At 37.4% G+C, this 21,712-nt stretch overlaps 1 protein-coding gene across 1 annotated transcript; it reads left to right on the forward strand.

The window, feature by feature from the left end:
• The first annotated feature begins 972 nt into the window (after positions 1-972).
• On the forward strand, positions 973-19,757 carry LOC116731852 (transcriptional repressor scratch 1-like). The gene is made up of 2 exons (XM_032581714.1): positions 973-2,030; positions 13,399-19,757. The coding sequence occupies exons 1-2, from the start codon at positions 1,913-1,915 to the stop codon at positions 14,172-14,174; spliced, it is 894 nt and encodes a 297-aa protein (XP_032437605.1). The 5' UTR covers positions 973-1,912; the 3' UTR covers positions 14,175-19,757.
• The last annotated feature ends 1,955 nt before the right edge of the window (positions 19,758-21,712 follow it).

The raw sequence follows: 21,712 nt of genomic DNA on the forward strand, positions 1-21,712 counted from the left end.
ATTGCATTTTGGAAAGTTTGGAAAGTTTTGGGAATATTGCCTAAAAATTCACCTTCCACTTCAGTCACAACACAGATTATTCGTTTTACGAAAAAATAAACTTTTATTTATAAAGCTGAACAAATAGATATGTGTTATGGCCCATTTAGGGGTGGCCAGATCGCAACATGAAGGGTGCATCCTCTATCAGATCCCAAGCAGTCGACACACATAAAGTTGAACATTTTACATTATTTATTTTAAAAAGATGTATTTTTGATTGAGATGTTACAAGAAATGGAGCATATGGCTTCAGAGTGAGCTATAATGCCAAAAACAACAAACAAAAGGAAACTATCTGAATATGAACCAAAACTTACCTAATTGAAAGTAAATAAACCAAATGACAAAAACTTACCAACCTAATTAGGAAAAACATGAGAAAACTAAGCAAACAAACAGCAGCTCACTCCTACAGCTCCAAGAACTTTACAAGGTGTTAACAGACAGTGCGGCCCATTGACATGAGCTGAGGATGGATGGCAGGAAGTCCGCGTCTGCAGCTTTTATATCCGTCACTTCCGGGAGGCCACCAATTGGACGTTTCCGGCGTCTTCTGGCAGCCAATCAGGGACGGGCACCTGCACTGTCATGTTTGCATAATTAACCTTACGACGCCAGGTAAAGGTTAATTAACCTTGCGTAACAATATTAGCTTAGCTTCTTGGCGTTACATTCACAGTAGCGCCCTCTGCTGTTAAGGGAAAATATTGTAGGAATTACTGCAGTGAAGCTAGCAAAGCTATTTATGATCACACCACGCTGACGCCATTGCTATTAACTTGCACTTAATATGTAAAGCGCGCTATAATGCCAACCATATTTTTCTAAACACGTTTTAAAAAATGCTTTTGTGACCAAATAATGTGCCTCCAATTTTTAGTTTCGCTTTAATAAAAACCAGCGTGAGTGACGAACTAAAGGTGTCTAATTAAACCAACTTCCACCGCTGCTGGTCCCAGAAGACAAGATGCTCTATTTTTTCTTTGATGGAGAGAAAGGAGCTGTCTCTCTCTACCTCTCTCTCTCTCTGTCTGTCTGTCTCTCTGTCTCTCTGTCTCTCTCGTCCTTTAAAGCCGCAACAGCTGGTCTCAGGCGTCAGAGAGAGCTGCAGCTCCGATAAGGAGAAAAACGTAACGAGAAAGGAAGGCAGAGAGAGGGAAGCGATCCGATGCTCTGTTTCTGGTCTTCCAGCAGTAAAAAGCAATATTTCACACGGAGCTGCGTTGCCATCTGAGAAGTAAAAACCCCACGAAGGTTTCGAGACGTTTTTTTTTTTTTTTGGACTCGGCTGCTTTCTTTGTGAAACCTTATAATCTGATTTTTTTTTTTTTACGCCACTCTGCAAACAGTCACAACTCGCCGCTCGCGTTCTGCTTTTGTTCATTTTGGTTTTGAGAGACATAAAACCTCACTGGTTGGCACACGTTTCGGATTTTCAGCTGGTTTTTCCCTTGCCCGTTTGTGACTCTGACTCTGCCGGAGCGGATCGGACAGGAGGAGAGGAGCTGTCCGGTGCTGAAACATGCACGGAGTTAAATACCAAAAACCTACAACATAAAGCAAACAAACAGGAGAAAACGGACATTTATATTTTCCATTTACGACCTACTGGAGTTCCACTGGTCTTCCAGAGCTAAGTTTTAACTATAAAACACTTTTTTTGTTGTTGTTGCTGAAAACAAAGAAGCACAGGAGAAACACTAAAAATAATGCCTCTACTTTTGAATTCGACGCTGTAGGAAGCCAGGAGATTAAATTATACGCGAAAAATCAACTGATTCCCATCACTGGGTGCAGAGTTAAGAGGATTAGGAAAGAGAAGAAAAGCGTGTGTTAATCGTATGAGCGCAGGAGCAGCGACTGTCCCACCATGCCTCGGTCTTTCTTAGTGAAGAAAGTCAAACTGGACGACTTCTCTGCTGCTGCACTGGAGACCTCCTACAGCCGGAGAGAGGAGCTCAGTCTGCGGTTCCACAATCATGACAAAGGTTTGTGAAAACACACTTTTAATACCCAGATTTAAAGCGTTAGTCATGACTGATTGAGAGGGAGTAGGAAAAAAGGGTCAAACCTGGGTCTAAGCACAAAATATACATCAAATTCAAGTCAGTGAAATGTAAAGTATTTACAGAGATTTAAAGATCACTGTTTGCAGTTGGAGATTAAGGTATGCATTTTGAGACTATTGCGTAAATAAATCAGGTTGACCTTGTTGAGGTCACAATTCTCAAAGGTATGTCCTCAGGGTAAACATAAATGGAAGAAAAAAAACCTCCCACTTCCCATTTCTTACACAGTGCTTTCCTTGGATGTATTTTTAGATGTGCACAGAGAAATGAATGCCTAACATCTGCAGATGAGGGGGAAAAAAGTTACATGCAAGCAAAACTAAGTGTATTCCAGGTGGTTGGTCTCTGCTGTGGATCATTTCTGGGTCGTTGCTGCGCCGGCATCGTTTAATTTGTCTGTAATATTCAAACTCAGTTCGATACGAAACATGTATTTCAACTCAAAGCCAAAAATCTACCACATAAAGCAAACAAACAGGAGAAAACAGACATTTATATTTTCATTTATGACCTACTAGTTCAGATCCAGACCTACTACAGATCCAGAAATATTTAAAGTAATCAGTCCAACACAAGACAAAGTCAAATGCTAATGGATAAGAAGTTTTGACAATAACTTGATGCAGCTGACTAATGTTTGAGATTATAATCTGAATTAGAGTACCTTGTATTAAATTTGGGATCAGATTGAACTGCGCCTTATTCAATCTAATGGATTGTTTTTGTATTTGGTTGATTTATTCAATGTTACTGTATAATTTGAAATAAATTGGGCCTGTTTTTCTTGCAAAGTGCATTGAGAGCTGACCTATCTAACCAAGTTCAGGCGATTGCATCTAGTGATTGACTTTGCAGCAATCCCTCTTCCTGTGAGACGTGGACTGATTTGGCTTTTTACGGGAAAATTCACACATTTCACACTTTGGTGTACTCACAGAGTCTTTGTGAAAAAAAGTGTGTCACTGTTTGTGGAGTCAGCCAGAGGCATAAGCAATGTGTGCGGATTTAAATATCAGATTTTTACAGAACAGGTTGAAAAATGAGCTACTTGTAAAGACTTAGTTTCTGATTCTCTCTCATTAAAGCCTCTATGGTATATTTAAGTTTGCAAGTGCAAATTGTGTACACTAAAGAGGATATATTATGTTTAGCTAAGTAGAAAAAACATAATCACAGCGAGATATTTGCAGCAAACTGTATTAAATGATTCTGTTAATATATTATGTCACCAGTGCGCAGGCATTGGGATTCCCTGTTGTTCTGCTAAATGTTATGTTCCTCACATAATGGTCATCCAGACCCTGGAAGTGTTTTCCCAAGATTTCTGTTTTATTTTCCACATCCCTATTGACTGCAAATGGTTCCCCACACGCTGCATAATCCTGGATACTGGATACGAGGAAAGGCTGACGAATCTCTTCAACACTGAGCAAAAATGTCAGGGAAAATGGAAAATATGAAGAGAGAAATGAGTCAAATCTGTCCAGTGGAACCATATCAGTGCCAGTTGTGTGAAATGAAAGTAGACACATTTGTTAAAATCAAAAAATCATCCCGTAGAAAGTAAAACTAAATTTAATTTGTTAATTTTAAATTAACAATGTTGTAAGAAACAAAAATATGGGTTTCACACAGAAAAAAGTTAACTGGTTCCAGATGTTAGTTTTGAAGTTATAGGTTCAAATATGTTTAAAAGAGATTATTTAAGGTTGATTCGTGCTAGGAAAATAATAATAAAAAAAAATAGACAAGAGTAAAACTGCTTAGCAAACACCAAAAAGAAGAAGAGGTAGTTAGAAGAATGTTATGAGGCATTGTGATACATAGAAATTACTTAGACCATCTTTTGTGGCAAAGCCCTCTGCTGATTTATTAGGCCACTGAGCAGGCAGCTGTTTCCAGCACACAAGGTCTGATAAGCAGCACCATATGTCAAACTGAGAAAGAATAGGCCAGATAGGAAGCAAACATCGGTGAGTGAACAAATGAGTCTTTACTGGGATGAAAATAACAGCCAATCGTTTGTTAAATCCCTTTATGGGGTTATTTTGTGCTTTGGTTTCGTTTCCGTCAGCTCTTTTCTGCCCTCTAGTGGGGAAATAACCGCAGTTTGAAAGAGCTGACTGAGTTTTGTTCCACCACACCGGCATGTAATTGTGTTCGTGCAGCCTGGTCAGGTTCACATTGTAGCAAGGTCAAATGTAAGAAGAAGAGATCTCAGGCGCTCAGATGGCGGAAGTGGAGAGCAGAAACCTGCGACCAGCAACAGAAGCTTTAAGGCGAACAAGTAAAGACTCCAGAAATTATCCACCGTTATAAATATAACAAGATGTTGAGCGAAGCAACTGCAGCTTGTTGCTCGCACAGAAGCACACACTCGCATCGCTGTGTTTCTGTCAACTCGGCACATTTCCCAGCCAGCTTGCACAGCTGAGTGCACAGCATCAAACTCACACACATGTGCACACACACACAGTGACCTACAAGTGTCCAAAGCACACAAGTGTGCATCAGTCGCTGTTGGTTTGGATCAAAAAATAAATTGTGGCTTGCAGCTTTTTTTCTCCCCTTTTCTCTCATTTTCTATCTCATCCTTTTATTTTATTTCCCTTTCTAATACTTTACACTTTAAGCACACATATAAGAGGAAACACTCATCTTTGGGATGGGTATTTAAACTTTAATAAGCATTTAAAATTGCTTTCAGCTCTGATGCTGCAAAGGTACTTTGAAATGAATACAGAGGAGACATGAATGAAGATAAAGACAAACAGAAAGAGACAGAGTTCTGATACTGAGGAAACAAAAGCAGCAGTTACATAATTTTATTTTTACATAAAAACTGAATAACAGGGAGAAGTCAAGTTTTACTTTTGTCATAATTTCTCTTAGATAGCACATTTTCTCAGGCATTCTCCAGTGTGGAAAAACAGCATAACTTAACATTTTCTTAACCTTTTTCTCCTAGCAGTTCAGACACTGCTTGCACGTGTAACTAATGCAACTAAAGTTCGTTTTGACAGTTATTAGACGCACGAGCATGGACTGCAGCTGTATCTACTCTGGTTGTGAAAACATGTAGCAACAGGTCAAATGCAAACAGTTTGGTACACATACAGAACCGACATGCGTCACAAAGAGTTTGACATAAAAACAAAACAAAATGTAACGTCTAACAAACTACCAAGTGGTCTTAATGCTGTTCAGTATGAGTCAACCTCTGTTTGGTGACATCACTGTACAATTTTCACTGACTGCCATCATTTGGGTCTCTTGTGGTCTATCCTGGATGTGCCAGCTGCTGCCAATGTGAGTCATTTTTATGCTCATTGCTGGCATCTGCACTGGAGTACATAATGACTAAACATTTCTCCGTGAACCTACATTGGATCTTATTTTTTGTAACACTCATAGGACATCTGTAATACACATTAAAGATAATCTCTTTTGGCAGAAAAAGACGTATTTCCATTTGTGAAAAGTGTGGCGCTACAAGTCTATTTTGTTAAAGAATATGAAAATTACACTATATAGTTATGGAGTATTAGCATACTAATGTAAGCCTTTGTAAGCTCAACAACACTGAAATATTTTTAACCTAAAAAGCTGTTAGCATGAGCATTAGCCTGCAAACATTAGCTTGGAATAAACATCTGTTATGAACATGACACTAATCAGTTGTGGACCTAAGTATTAGGGGTTGAACGACTACATATTTTTTAAGGTCGACTACATCATGATAATAGTCGAGTCGATGTCGACTAGTCGCGGTGACGTCATAGTGACGTAAGCAGTGTTGTATAGTAACGAAGTAAAAATACTTCACTACTTTACTTAAGTATATTTTGGAGTACTTCATACTTTCCTGGAGTATGAAAATTTTTGATGACTTTCACTTTTACTTCACTATATTTCCGAACTTAATTGCGTACTTTTACTCCGATACATTTTCAATGTGTGGTTTAGTTACTCGTTACAAAAAAGCGAGAGAGAGAAACGCAAGTGTTTTGACCCCACCTACTGATTAGCAAGTAGCAAGTAGGCTACCGAACAAAGTGCCTGGGCTTGTTCATCACCACCAATAGGATACTTCTTCTTCTTCTTCTTTTCTATTATGGCGGATCACAAGCAACTTTAAGGTGCATACCGCCACCTACTGTACATGAGTGTGTAGAAGCATTACTTCATATCTATTAAATTCTACTTTTTAATTTTGTATTCTTAAGATAAATAAACAATGCTTTCCTTAATTTGTGAATATCTGTTATGTTTCCTTCATTTCCTAATATACCTTTAAGATTCCATTCATGCCCCATATTTCTAACTATTCTCTTTAATTCTTCCCTTTTGAGTTCATTTGACTTACAGTTCATCAATATGTGTTCTACATTTTCTTTCTCTCCACATCTCTCACATTTATCATTATTTTTCCTCCCTATTTTATAAAGCATGTCATTTAAGTAGGTATGACCTACTCTTAATCTACTAATTATTATTTCTTCTCTTCTGTTTCGTTCATTAATGCTTCGAATTCAAACTGACTTTTGTACTTCATATAATCTTCTTCCTTTCTTATCTTCATTCCACATTTTTTGCCATTTCTTGATTTCTTTACTTTTAATTAGGATACACCTGTTTCGCTTCTCCCATTAAACACAAAGCAAGTCTCGCAATCAGTAGCAGTCACATGGAAATTCTATCTTACAAAAACTCCCCGTCCAACTTGAAGAAACACATCGAGGTAACTTCTTATGAAATGGTTATAATCCTCGTGTTTCAGTAACTATAGCTTGGTCACTAGGCACTACTGTATTGTGAAATCTTGACCATAAATGAACTTTGTTTGGCATTGTTTCAGTTCCACACGTGGTGTATTTAGCTTAGGCCTAATGTTGACTGTAGCAGGCTACCTAGACTCCTCTGTTCAAGGGGGGACAGAAGCCATAGCGATAGCAATTTAGACTAAATTTAACGAATATAGGAAAGGCAAGCAAGTTCAAAACCAGGTTTACAGATGCCAATAAGCTGCATTTTCCTCCCAGTTCTTTTTTTCTTTTGCATAATGACCAGTTGTGTGCACCACCTACTGACTGTAGGATTGACTGATTCACTGATTTGTGAAGTAGAGTAATCGTAACAGCTCTTTTTCTTCATGTTGGCCGCATTTTCTGTACTATTTATTTTTCTCATTTTCAGCACTGACCTTACTTGAAGGGAAAACTTAAGGCTTACAAAAACTTTGTATTTTCTGTCCTGGAGGGTATACTAAGAAGCTGGTTCAGTTGTAAAGCAGGTTAAGTTAACCTTGTGCTATAGGTAAAGCACCTAATTTTCTTAACTAAATGATGCCTGCAGGTATATCTATTAGCAGGTTTAATTTTGCCTGCACTTGGTTGTGTACATTATTTTAAGTGTATTTGACAAGTTTACCAAAATATAAAAAATGTCATTCAAACTGCATTTGCTTTGTTTTACTTTTTACTTGTACTTTTCATTACATTACTTGAGTACATCCATTTTTACAGTAATTTCCATACTTAAGTACAAGAAGTTTCAAATACTTTAAGACTTTTACTCAAGTAACATTTCAGTCAGTGACTTCGACTTTTACCAAAGTCATATTTTGGAGAGGTACTTGTACTTTTACTTGACTCTGAGATTTCAGTACTTTATACAACACTGGACGTAAGCGCAAAAACCCTTCACAATTACTTGGAGGCTTTATTAGCTATTTTCACGGCAAATATTTGCCCCCCCCCCCCCCCCCCCCCCCCCCCCCCCCACACACACACACACACACTCTCCCCTTCTCCTGCTTTTACTAAGTCTATTATGGAGATTCTTCGTGAGCAGCGGGGAAAAGTTTGTTGCACAAAGTCGGGTCTGACTTTTTTTTTCTAAACACCGGCTGATGCTGATGATCTCTGGATAGTTACTATAGGAGTCAAATTATCACACTGACTACATGGAGCTTTTGGAACATCACAAGCCAAACTTGTTATGAACGGATCCCGTTTGGTTACAGCTGAATTCAACGAAACCACCTGCTTCTCCTCCGCCCGATGCGCGGCAGGAAGCTCTGCTGACTCAGCAGATTGAACGATTTAAGATATTTTCTAGTCAACGTCAACATGATAAAAGTCGAGTCGATGTCGAGTTGACTAGTCGTTGTGACGTCATAGCAACGCAAGACGCAAAGCTTTGGAGTAACGTACAGGCTTTATTACCCGTTTTCACGGAATAATACGGCATTTACACAGAACAGCAACAAGTGAAACAACAAAACATCGGGATAGTTTATGATAAATAATAAGTTGCTGGGAAACCAACATTCAAAAGGAAACGCACATCTTACTTAAACGCACAACAAAAGTAGGCTACGACCGCGATGCGCGGTCGTCCCATTCACCGCGATGCGCGGTCGTACTTTTGTTGTACTTCAGCACAGCTTTGCAGATTTTGCATGTTACGGTAGTTAAACCAGAAGAGTCATCTTTAGTGAAATATTTCCACACTGTTGACGAATTTCTACCTGTTTGACAAGATGCGGGCTTGTCCTCGATCTGTTTTGAAGACGCCATTTTGTAGCCAGTGTTCTGTCAGATCAGCTGTCAGAGTGTCATACACTTCTGACAGCTGATCTGATGACACTTCTAAGCACGAAGTGTCATTCTTAGCACGAACTCACGGCTATATATATGTCAGACAAGTATACACTGTCATTACCAACTACAGGCTTTTATTTAATCAGCAGCTGTCATTACCACAGATCTTTATTTAATCAGCAACATAACATCATAATGTATTAGTTAGATCGTCGTGACAAAGACACTCGCGAGCCAGCTAAGTGACATCCTTAGCGGGAAGGGGGCGAGTTTTAGACGGCTCGTGTTTTGTAGTGGACTGCAGCTGCAACTCCATCTCCTTTTAAAAACACTGTAAAACCACAAATATGCATCCATCTACATATCATTTAAACTAATGTATTAACTTATTTTTCTTGTGTCTTGTGACGTATACTGTGCTGTCAGATCAGCACAGGCTGTCACCACCGGCAATCACATGACTGCGACTAGTCGACATGAAATGTAAAAACTCGCGAGACGTCCTGACTAGTCGACTAATTGGTTCAACCCCTACTAAGTATTAGCATATAAATGTAAACATATTTAACAATACCACATTTTAAGCTAAATAGGTTTTTACATTAGAATTAGCCCACGTTACATTAGTTTAGTGTAGTAGTGTGCTAATGCTAATGTTAGCATTAGCATACATTACATTAGTTTAGTGTACAATTGTCAATTTGTACAAATTTGATACTACATTAAAATAAACATTAGTATTAGCATGCTAATGCTAGAATTAGCCCACATTACATTAGTTTGGTGTAGTAGCATCAATTTACTAATGTTTGCATTAGCATGTTGGACAACATGCTAATGCAATGTTGTTCTTACTAGCTGATTAGCTGTTAATTTTAGCAACAGCTGGTTAGCAAAATGAGAAAGTCAAATGAATTAGCTTTAGGCATTAGCATTGACTTGCTAATATGTAGCTTTTGTTCACATTTTTTTTAAATTTTTACATATTTATCAAAACAGTTTTTTTCTGCTTCAACACTTTAGGGCAACCAGACCCACCACACTATATGCCTAAGCTACAACGCAAAGTAAAAATGAAAATAAATAAATGAATAAATGACACAAAACAAACAAAGAAAAACGGCTTAAGGCCAATTTCCCTGTAGAGGAGATGCTGAAAGGATGTCAGTTCAGGCCAGGAGCTTTTCTTAGATGACATACCTAATTAAATAAAGCTCAAAAAGAAACACATGATCATGTTTCAAAAACTTTATTCATGCTCTATAAAACAGGAAACACACACACACATGCTGTGAGAGTGCAGTGATAGAATATTTATGATTCACGATTTTCAGTCTTTCCACCACACCTCACTATTCTTTCCTCCATCTTCCTGTTTTTACTCTGTCTTAATTACATTTAAAATGTTAAATTAGAAATAGAGCAGAGTGCCACCCTGCCAAAACACACAACCACACTCACCATAAAAAGTGTAAAATCCTTTCTTTCTTTTTCATTCATTTTTTATTTCTTTCTCTCTTCCATTCGTCTCCCTTCTCCAGGTCGTAATATCGATCAACATCTGAGCTTTTCTCAGAACTGCATCATGAAATTATATTACCAGCAACAGTATCTCCTCTGCTGTCTGTGTCTTAATGCCCACAGAGTGCTAATTGAAATGGAGAGCTATTGATCGGCAGATCCACAGGAGTTGTGGCTGTGGGTTATTAGCGACCAGTCTCTCTCTTTGCGTCTGTTCGAGTTCAGCCTGTTGAGCTCAAGCCAATAATAGAAATAATGAAGCAGCCAACATCAAAACTCACTAAGAAATAATTGATCCGATTTGTCAAGAGCCGTGCAGAAAAATGCAGGGCAAGGCCGGAGGAATCTGTGGATCTCCAGGCAGATGTACTTGCAGTTTAGCTCAAGAGGAGGACTGTCAGTATCGGCGTGCCCACTGAGCATTAGACCTCCCATCTGCTGTAATAGAGATGGTCTATGTTACAACAGCCGAAGCTCTGACAGCCCCAGGGTGTGACGGTGTGTGGCGGTGGACCTGTCAGGAAAGGTGCAGCTGATGAGGAGCAAGTGTGCTTACTGAACCCTTCTATGAAAAATAAAGATTTCCTACAGAGGGTCGGAAAGTGTCTACGCAGTGCTGCCAAAGGCATAAAAGCATTTTAGTCCCTCTATAAATACCGCAAAATTCTCCATTTCCAGGTTCTTTCCCAAAAGGAAAAGGCACAAAGAAAAGACAAAATATGGTCTTGAAGCACAACTCATCTGATTGCAGTTTAAAATCCGATAGCAGGCTGTAACTCAGATCTGAGTTTAATTTGAGTGTGGTTCATTCTTACATAGCATTTGTTTACTCTCAGAAGTTTTAATTCATCCTTATTTCTATATATTTAGCTTTGCTTTTTTTTTTTAAATCAGTAGAAACAATCAGTCAACTGATTCTTTCAGACATAAAAGTAAGAATCAAAGGCTGACCCAATTCAGATTTTTTTTTTTTGCCTTAATGCGACTCATATCTGATCTTTTTATAACAGTCTGAACAACACAGATCAGATTTTTTTTGTAATGCGATCCAGGCCACTTGGATATCCGATACTATCTGACCTTTTCAAATCTGACCTGAATCCTAACGGCCACATCCTGAACGTCACAGATACTCGACCAACGTCACTACTCTGCGTCCCGATACGCCCAAGCGGGAAGAAAAATAACAACCATGGCGGACGATAATGAGGATTAAGTTGTTAATATGCTGGCTCCGGTCGGACAACAACTTTAAATGTGTAAGCTAGACTCCATGTTTACTCCCGCAAACACTGAGCACTTCTTCGTTTTATGGCGGTTGGCAGAACACTGAGCACGGTGACGTTACTGCGCCCCCTACTGCGCATGCGGGACACTTTCAGGTCACGCTGGAGAACACGGAAGTGTGAACGACCACGGCAAAGAATATCAAATTTGACAAAAAAAAAAAAATCGGAATTGTGTCACATCAGGCTGCCGTGTGAATGTTGCCAAAGTTAAAGCCAACATGTCAAACACTTCTTCTATGTGGAAATAAGCCAAAAAATCAGGAAGGGAAAGTCAGGTTTGTCTTGTGTGTTCAACGTGCCACATCCATTGTTTTAAACAATGTTTACACAAAAGTTTAAACAGCAAGTTTTGTGTGCAAATGTTCTTATTAACACCAGAACGAAACTAAAAGACCTCGTCAATAAACTGGCTAAGGCATTAATATCCACAGTGAAACCAGTCCTCTACTAGCATATAGGCTGAAAAGTCACTCAGTCATAAATCTAGATCACAGTCAGTCAGTACATTTAGTGACACTAACTGAATATTTGGAGATATACAGCTCTGAAAAAAAAATAAAAGACCACTTAAAATGATCAGTTTCTCTGATTTTACTCTTTATAGGTTTATGTTTGAGTAAGAATTAACATTGTTCTTTTATTCTATGAACTACTGACAACATGTATCTGAAATTCCAAGCAAAATTTTAGTATTCATTTGCAGAAAATGAGAAATGGTCAAAATAACAAAAAGATTCAGTGCTTTCAGACCTCAAATAATGCAAAGAAAACAAGTTTATATTCATTTAGAAACAACAATACTAATGTTTTAACTCAGGAAGAGTTCAGAAACCAATATTTGGTGGAATAACCAGGAGGTTTACAATGGGGTTCAGTGCAGTGGACTCTTAAGTTTTTTCCAGAACTTTATGTTGTGGTTTGATTAAACTAGAGGTGAAATATTTGGTCATACCTTCGGTACATTTGGATAAAAATTAAAGCGGCTTAAAAACCTGTGAACACTGTAGGAACTGTAAATTATGGAATTGGTTGTATCATGTTTGTTTTGCTGATTGATACACCTCAGAAATTAAACAGCATCATGAAACTTATGTGAACATATTGAAGCAACATCTCCAGGTTTGAGTCAAGTATTTTAAACTGAGGGACAAGTAAACAGTAATTAGTAGCAAAGTTGAGTTTTAATTTGATTCCTTTTCAATTCAATTCCTTTATTTAACCCCTTTGAGATCTGGATCTCATTTTCAAGAGGGACCTGGGCAGAAGTCTGCAATACACAGCAACCTGGTTACAAAATAAAACTAATTTATACATATACACAAGTGTAAAACAATATAAAACTATTTAAAAACAATGACACTGTTTAATAGAATCTTGTTGCCTGTTTTTAAGAACTGCTCAAAATAAATCCATTGAAATCAGTTCTGATATCTTGAGTTCAGACTGGAGCTGATTCCAGGCTGAAGGAGCCATAACACTGAATGCCTGCTTCCCCTTTTCAGTTCGAACGCGTGGAACATGCAAAAGAAAAATGTTATTTTTATTTATGTGGCGCCAATTCACAATACGTCATCTTGAAGTTAAAGTAATTTTAATCTATACATTAATCATACATTTCAACTCATCCTAGTTATCAAAACCGATTTGCCTTATTTCAAGTGTACACTAGACCAAAAAAATCCTTTGAGATTTTGTGTTTTTGCAGTCCACATCTTGTTTTGGTGTTCTGTAGTTGGATTTTTTGGTAATCTAAAGCAGATTCCCACAACCAAAAGCACAAGAGTTGGATACATTACAAGAATTACAACCCAGATTTTAATGTCTGATCGTTCCTCCCTCCATGATGACTAATGTGTTTTGCTGTTTCCTTAGGTTACGTCAGTGATTATCTAAGCCCGAATCCCTATGAAGATGTGGTGGGAAGTGATTCCTCAGTCATCTCTAAAGTGCCCTCTCCGAGCCACTCATCAATCATCTACGGCCACATAAACAACACCTATTCAGGTATCCACAGCGACATCCATGGGGACTCAGACCAGCCGGACAGTCCGAGGTCTGAGGTCTCGTCCTCAGCCGGCGGGTACATTAACGGAGACGCCGCCGTGAGCGAAGGATACTCAGTAGACGCATTTTTCATCATGGATGGACGGTCACGAAGAAAAGCAGCGGCAAACCCACGAGGGGCGACCCAGAGGCACACATGCAGTGAGTGCGGCAAAACCTACGCCACATCCTCCAACTTGAGCCGACACAAGCAGACGCACAGAAGCATCGACAGCAAGATGGCCAAGAAGTGCCCGACATGTGGGAAAGTGTACGTCTCCATGCCTGCCATGGCAATGCACCTGCTCACCCACGACCTCAAGCACAAGTGCGACGTGTGCGGGAAAGCGTTCAGCCGACCGTGGCTGCTGCAGGGTCACATGCGCTCGCACACCGGAGAGAAGCCCTTCGGTTGCGCGCACTGTGGGAAAGCCTTTGCTGACCGATCGAACCTGCGTGCCCACATGCAGACTCACTCAGCCTTCAAGCATTACAAGTGCAAGCGGTGCGACAAGACGTTTGCGCTCAAGAGTTACCTGAACAAGCACTACGAGTCTGCGTGCTTTAAGGGGGCTTTTTCCCCTCTGAGCTCATTGAGTGAATAAGAGACTCTGAAAGCACATCTAGGGTTTATTTACTTAACTTACATCCAATTTCGTCTGCTTTACTCCAAAAGATTAACCAGAGTGCAACAAAGGAGAAGTTTTTTTTTCTGGTTTCGGAAACCTCTCAGTTATTTTTATTTGAAGGTTTATTAAAAAGTTTGAGAGAACCTGATAGGATTTATTCCCCAGTGAGGTAAACTAAAGCACAGCACATCTAGAACATTATACTCTGAGATCTATTTGTGTCCATATCAATCCACGTCAGATGTTTTTCTACCAACGAGGAAACGACACAAAAGCACAATTTCTCCTCCACGTCTCTGTCTTTTCTCAGAGTTTATGTGATCAAGCACAGAATCCACCGTCTTAGCAAATCTTTTTCAGCTTTTTTAGACACAAAGATTCATAATCTAAGGATAATTATTGTGTCCTGTTTTCAGTGAAACTGAAGCTTACAAGAAAATGCAAAGGAATCAGAAGAATAATCAGTGTTGTGCTTTTTATGGTAAAATTACGAACAAAAATGAAACTCATGCATTATGTAGATTAATTACACATGGAGTGATATATATAAAATATTTTGATGACTGTAGTATGAAGGGAATGAAAACCCAAAATTCACTTTCTCATATAATTAACAAAGAGTGATTTTTCACGGTGAAGTGTAGGTTTTGGCCCAAAAAATCCTGGTAGACTTTATAATTACACTTCAGAAGCTGATTGTTCACATAATGATGCCAGCATCCAAAACTGAGTGGAAGGAAAACATTTAGCAGAAAATTGTGCACAAGTAACACAGTATGGATTTAATTTGAGATAAATCAGGTTCATCATAATGAGCAGAAATAGGAATTTTAAATTCGCTATATTCAGACAGATCATTGAATTCAGGTGTTCCAGTAACTTCCATGGCCAGAGGTGTGTGAAATCAAACTGTACAAACAAATTAGTGTATATTGTTCTCTGCGTAATAAATCTATACATTTTATGAGTTTCACTTTTTAAATTGAATTGCTAGGAACAACTTTAAGTCCATTAATTGAGTCAGAGTATCTATTATATTCTCTTACACTACAATATGCTTTCATCCATGGTGAATCATTGAACCACAATGAATTGTGAAAACAAGTAAGACCCACTTTTCCTAAAAATGCATTGAAAATATAGAAGTGACAGAAAAAAACGTTAAGTTCTTTTTAATATTTAATACCAATTGGCTTCTGAATAATAGTAAAATGATCCTCTAGTTAAATATTAGCACAAAACACAAAGTAAGCCATCAGGCGGCTCCAAAATGATGTTCTCTTAATGCTTAAATCTAATGTTTATATGTTTTTTTCACTATTTATTTGTCATTGATCAAAAAGAATAAGGACATAAAAATGTCCGTCATTCCTTTAATAAGGTTAAACCTTTTCCAGTGTTATGAAATACATTTTTCTGCATTTTATTTATTTATTTACTTATTTATTTATCTTGTATTATTTTGCACTTTATTGCAGCATTTTGCCTTTTGTTACAAATATGCCAAAGCATTTGACACTTTGTAAACGTTGAGTATCTTTTTTATTTTTGCCACTTTAAGTATCCAAAACCTTTGCATGCAAAAAAAAAGGAAAAAAAGCTGTCTAAATAACAGAAACTATGCCAATTTTATGAGTATTTTTTTTTTATATATATATTTTGCCAAACTGCTTAGATAAGAGGCAAATGAAGCAGCTTTTCTGACGTGGGCAATATTCCGTTCACATCCGACTGAGCAATAATGCATGATATGTTCAAGAAGCGCTGGTCATAGCTGCTTGTAATTTTTTTAAACGTTCAACTACGTTTATTCTACATAGTTGCAAGAAATTAAATTTCAGGGAGTTAGCGAACGGAAGCGTTGAATAATAGATGGGTTAGGATAAGAGCTCTAAATTTACAGGAACTGCGTTTCTGTTGTGACTCCAGGGAAATTTTTCTGGACTTTTTCCTAATTGGGGATTCTTTAAATATTTACAATAAGACGAAAATTATTTAATCTCTACTACAAAGCCTGCTTGTCAAAATTAGATGATGGGATCATTAGCTTTTTGATTACATTAGTGTTACTACAAGCTATTAGATGCTGCTGGGATTCACAGAAATGAATCAGCTCCTTTATTTGGAGAGCTCTGGGTTGGGTTGGGTCGGGTCTTTTTGTACGTGGGTTTTTGCACTGCCTGACTTGTATTAATATTCTAAAATATTGTAGAAAGTAGAACGTAGATCTCTGGTGCTGAAACATGGATGAACGTGAACTTCTGTCGCACTGTATTAGGTTACAACCACAACTTTTTGGTGTGTTTTATTGGGATTTTATGCAAAGTTATGAAGCAGAAGGAACGCAATACATGCTTTGTAGAAAAACCTTTTGCTAGAAAAAACCCCAAAACAATTAAAAAGTTGCTTTTTGGCGTATCTGTACCACATTTACACATCTAAATACTGAAATAGCGTCTAATTCTTCTTTGCAAAGTAGCTGAAACTTCATCTGACCAAACTGAATGTAAATGAGCAGCAACTTTCAAGTTTTGCCACAGATTCTTGATTTTTGGGGTTCAACTTTGATTTGGGTAATTCTAACATGGCTATAAGCCGTGATCTAAACTTGTGTGTTTAGGGTTGTTGTTCTGCTGGAAGTAAACATATTACAAAGTATTTTTTGGTCTAGTTTCTAGTTATCTTATCACACTTGGAAAAAATACAAAAGTTACTTATGAGTAATTTTTCAGCAAGAAATAAGAGCTTTTTTAAAGTCAGTATTAAGTATCTGTTGCAATTGCAGGTTATTTCACTTACAACAAGGGGAAAATATATTGTCATAAGTGAAATAATCCACCAATTTAACTGGAGTTTTTGCATCAATATTAAGGAATTATTGACTTAAAACAAGCTCCCATATCTTACTGAAAAGTTACTTTGTAAGCTAGTTTGTCTCATTTCAGGTGTACTAAGATATTTGAACTAGAAACTAGACAAAATACGTGGTCAATTTTTTTTGTTTTTGCAGTCTTAGTAATTTGCAGTTTCTAACAAGTTTACTTAAAGAACGGCACTGACTTTAGTTCCAACTGTCTTCCAACTATAACCTGCTTGCTTTAAATGCTTAAGAACTGCTCTGTTTAATGTATGATCTGTTTTCTGTCACACAGAATAGTTGGGAAGTAGGCTAAGAAAAGCACAACTTAGTGTCAAATGAACAGGTTATATTGTTTTTTTTACATCTGATGGCGCCCTGTGCTGCTCCTGGTAAACCATCAGGAGTTCTTGAGGTTTTCTGTCGTAAAATAAAGGTAGATAAAGTTTACGACTAAAACATATCCTGTCCACATCTTCTCTCACCTGAGCTGTGAATCTGTGAAGTTCTTCCAGATTCACCCTGGGCCTCTTGGCTGCTTCTCTGACTAAGAGTCTCCTCCAGTCCGTTAGCTTTAGAGCTGGACCATGTCTGGGTAGGTTTATGGATGTACCGGCCTCTTTCCATTTTTGCATGAATGAAACTTCTCCATCACTTCCTCCCTGGCCTGTCTGTTGTGCTACTGTTGTTTGTTCACCAACGTTATCAAGCAAAGCCTCTGAGGTCTTCACAGAAGAACTGTATTTATACTAAGGCTGGTAATGTTAACACATGAGGTTAATATTAAAATTGTAAAGCACATATGTTACAAAACTTAGATTAATCAACAATATTTTGACCTAAAAGCCATAATTTTCTGGGTTTCTCCAGTAGAGCATTATGTAGTTCAGCAGCACATTGTGGTCCTGACACATAGGGTGAGATAAACGACAACGAAAGATGAAAGTTTAACAAAAGTTGAACATCTTTCAAGTTTCTTGTGTTGCGTCACCAGCCCACACGTGCACCTCTTCACACACAAACTACAAATTTCACATGTACAAATTACGCCGGTGGTTTACCTGGAGGAGGACAAGCGACCGTCGCCTCAACGCACAAGTTCCATTGGATATTTAACGTTTAAAACAAAATGACTTCCTGTAAACCCTCCTGAATATAAAAACTTGAAAAACTGAGAATCTTCAGACATGTTTGGTTTGGGACAATAAAAGATTTTTTGAGAATGTGCATACAGGGTTAGGTTCAGATCTTTCCTGTCAGTTTTCCCCTGAACAAGCTTCCTACTCCTGGTATACGTGTGCAGTGGCGTACGTTTCTCTTAGTTGCTGTTAAGTACTGGGAGACATTACCAGCTTTCTGCAGCTAAAAAAACCAATCAGATAATTTCTTACGTTTTAACAGGTTAGACTGCGGCCAGACAGGCTTGTACAAATTTGTGCGTGTTTATATTTCAAGATTACAAAGTTAGGCATAGTGATTAATCTTTAATCACAGAGTGCGATTAATCTGGTACTTTTTTTAATCAATTAGCAGATGTAATTTATACTGAGATTAAATTACAAATAGGTGGATTCTGTTTGCTAATTAAGTGGCTTCCCACTCAGTTGAACTAGATTTTATTTAGTGGTATCGGATTTAAGACGAGAAAATACAAATCCCTAAACTAATTAGAACATTTTTATTTAATAAAAACAAAAAAAAACAATGCATGTATCTTTCTTTCCACTTCAATTATCTTCCAGTTAAGCCCAATTTAATGTTTGTTTACCACATAAAATTCCCATAAAATGTATTAGAGTTTGTGACTGTAACATTACAGTGTTAAGAGTTCAACAAGGAGCAGCTTTGCAGACGGTTTGTGCAGATTGAGGGTCTCTGAGTCTTTGAACAGATTTGAGACTTTGAGACAGATTGGACTTTTTTCAGGTCTAAACGTTAAAGTGTGTGACTGTAGACAGAAATATGTCTTTGCTAGTGTCTTTCTGTTTGAATGTAACAACAGAAAGAGCAAACATGGTCAATATTTCAGCACCAGAGAGCATCTCTGAACACTTAGACTCTACTATGAATTACTGTAGCCTACTATAGCCAAAAGGTAGTTAAACTATTCTTATATAAAAGCACTTCCTCTTACAAATTATATCTCACAACTCTTTTTGAGTCAGAAACAGTAGCACAGTGAAAGAGTTTAGAATCAGGTAGAAAATGCCTTGTATGTAGAAATAACAACCTCCTTTTCCCTTTTCTAGTGTGATGAAGAAAATGTAAAAAAAATAATAAAAATACAAAACAAAATAATGCTGGCAACACACAGGCTGTACTGTCCTTTAATAACATGAGAAAAATATTCAACAAAAAAGAAAAGTGACACCTCCAGTTTGCAGAATGCTGTGCCATTTTTGGAAATATTTCTGAAAGCATCAGCACAACACCTTTTTTAAGAGCAAACAAGAATGCCTCTATTTTGCAGCTAACGGCCTTGTACAAACGAACTGATGTGACTTTGGAGTCGGACTATTTCTACAGATCTGTACAGTTAGGATGACGACGAAGACGACAATGATTATTTTTACTGAAGCTTCCTGTTATAAGCTCTTCCTCTGAGGTTTGTTTGGACCTCCAGTTGGATTGGCGACGATGTAAAGCACAATGAAAACACTCAAAATTGGTTTCACTTCCTAAATAAAAACTACTTTAAAGAACTGGAGTGTTGGGTGTTTTCATGTAGAGTCGTGTTCCCTTCCTTATCATCTCGTCGTTGGCGTTCACCTGAAATATTTTCTTATAGGCTTTAGATCTGGGATTTACTTTTTGTGTTAGTTTGATTCTTTGTTTAGGTCGTCTGTGATGACCCATTTTCTGTTTCCCGTCTTACTAGTTTGATTTGTTCAAAAGAAATTTAACAAAACAATCTGAGTTAATCATCGCAAAGTAAGAAGCAAAACCAGCATTTGCATTTAACGTTTGGTTTTGGATCTTTGTGTTTTCATAACTAAGTATTTATTAATTTGAGTTTTAATGACACATTCATTAAGATAAATAACCTTCTGTTAGAGAAACGTATTTACAAAACTCTTTTCTTGATTGTACCTTCTGACAAAATCTCAGTTTTTACTTATTCAGGAACATTTTTACACCTGTTGTTTGTGTAGTATAGTGTGTATGCTTGTCTCTTTGCCAAATAAATGAAAAGAATTTAGCTGGTATCACATTTAGGACAAAGACGCAAGTGATTTCTGATATAGGTTAAAGACTTCTGAATAAATGCAAGAGAGAAATAGAAATTATGCAAATATTTTGGCTTTATTTACAACTCAGTGCTTTAATTTGCTGGTGATAGGAATTATTCATGTCTAACTACTAATGTTTCGTTCTAAAAATAACTAACTCCTCTGCCTAATGTTGCCTTGTATGTGCTGTACACTAAACTAAGTTGCATTAAAAGTGTAAATTTTGCATTATTTGGTCAATAATGACCCTTTCAATTCAAAGTTCTAGCAAAATTAGCATAAAAAGTCCATTAAAAGTGTCAACTTTGCATTAAAAGTGTCATTATATCTTCATAACAGATGCTATGCCATGTTTATAACAGTGTCATGTCAGTCTTAACACTTCAAATTAATCTGTTTACTCCACATTCTTTTCTTTTTAACAGTATTGACTTGATATTTGAACTGTTATCTGTAAGATTCATTGATGTGACACTAAGTTTGGCTTAAGAAAAGAGACACTTACATTCTCACTCACTTTCTGAGTGTCTGTGCAAATACAAATGAATGTAAAAATATACTAGAAATTACTATAACATAGTCATGATAGTTAGAAACAATTGCTGAAGTTATTTAAACAACAGAAGTAGTAATAATAGTGATATTTTCAGTTTTTGGAGAGAATCTGTTGGTTTTTTTTGAAAATGTTTAGATCTTTGGGTAAAATGTTGCATCCTCTCGGTTCTTCTCTCAAATCCAGCAATTCAACACTTGGCTCAACGTCAGCCATAGAAAGATCCCTTATACTTAATGGCTACCATCTGCCACTACTTTAACTCAAAAGACAAATGGTCTTCTATTAAAAGGTGATTGATTTTCTCCTATTGCTGCTAAAAGTATTGATTTTATATGTGCTGGCCTGGCCCTTTAATGATACTAATTCTAATATTCAGTGGACCTGAAAAAGGCTTTCCAGGAATAATAGCCACTGTCAGTGAGTCGGCGTGTGTCTCGGTGTGTGTGTGTGTGTGTGTGTTGTAATAATATACATGATGGTTAAAGTGGAGATTTTAGAACACAACTGTATATAATCTTTACAAAGATTCCTTGTTTTCTTTCAGGGGATCATTTAAAAAATTGAGGTTGTAAACAAAACAAAAATTTTGTGGGAACAGTTTGTAAGATGCAGAAAAAACTCATCTATTACAGTCACATCTCAGTATGAGTTATTTATTATTTCTGGATTTAGTCCTCTTCTTTGCAACACTAGCCAATCAGAGGTGGATGCTGCAGAAAATCGCTCCTTCAAAACAACATTTTTTAGATCGGAAAGCTACCAAAAATACCGATTTGGATGCAACACTACATCATGTATTTGGGTTATTTTGAGATTCAAGGTTACAGCGTTGCACACGTTACCCAATATTTAAAGTTAAGGCTTTTCCTTG

Source organism: Xiphophorus hellerii, chromosome 13, assembly GCF_003331165.1.
Source record: "Xiphophorus hellerii strain 12219 chromosome 13, Xiphophorus_hellerii-4.1, whole genome shotgun sequence".
NCBI lineage: Eukaryota > Metazoa > Chordata > Actinopteri > Cyprinodontiformes > Poeciliidae > Xiphophorus > Xiphophorus hellerii.

Bases quoted from the DNA above. Each gene is read 5' to 3' on its own strand.
- LOC116731852 (XM_032581714.1), top strand. From the start codon at position 1,913: ATGCCTCGGTCTTTCTTAGTGAAGAAAGTCAAACTGGACGACTTCTCT. The intron at 2,031-13,398 runs GTTTGTGAAAAC...CTGTTTCCTTAG, and splicing joins GTTCCACAATCATGACAAAG to GTTACGTCAGTGATTATCTA.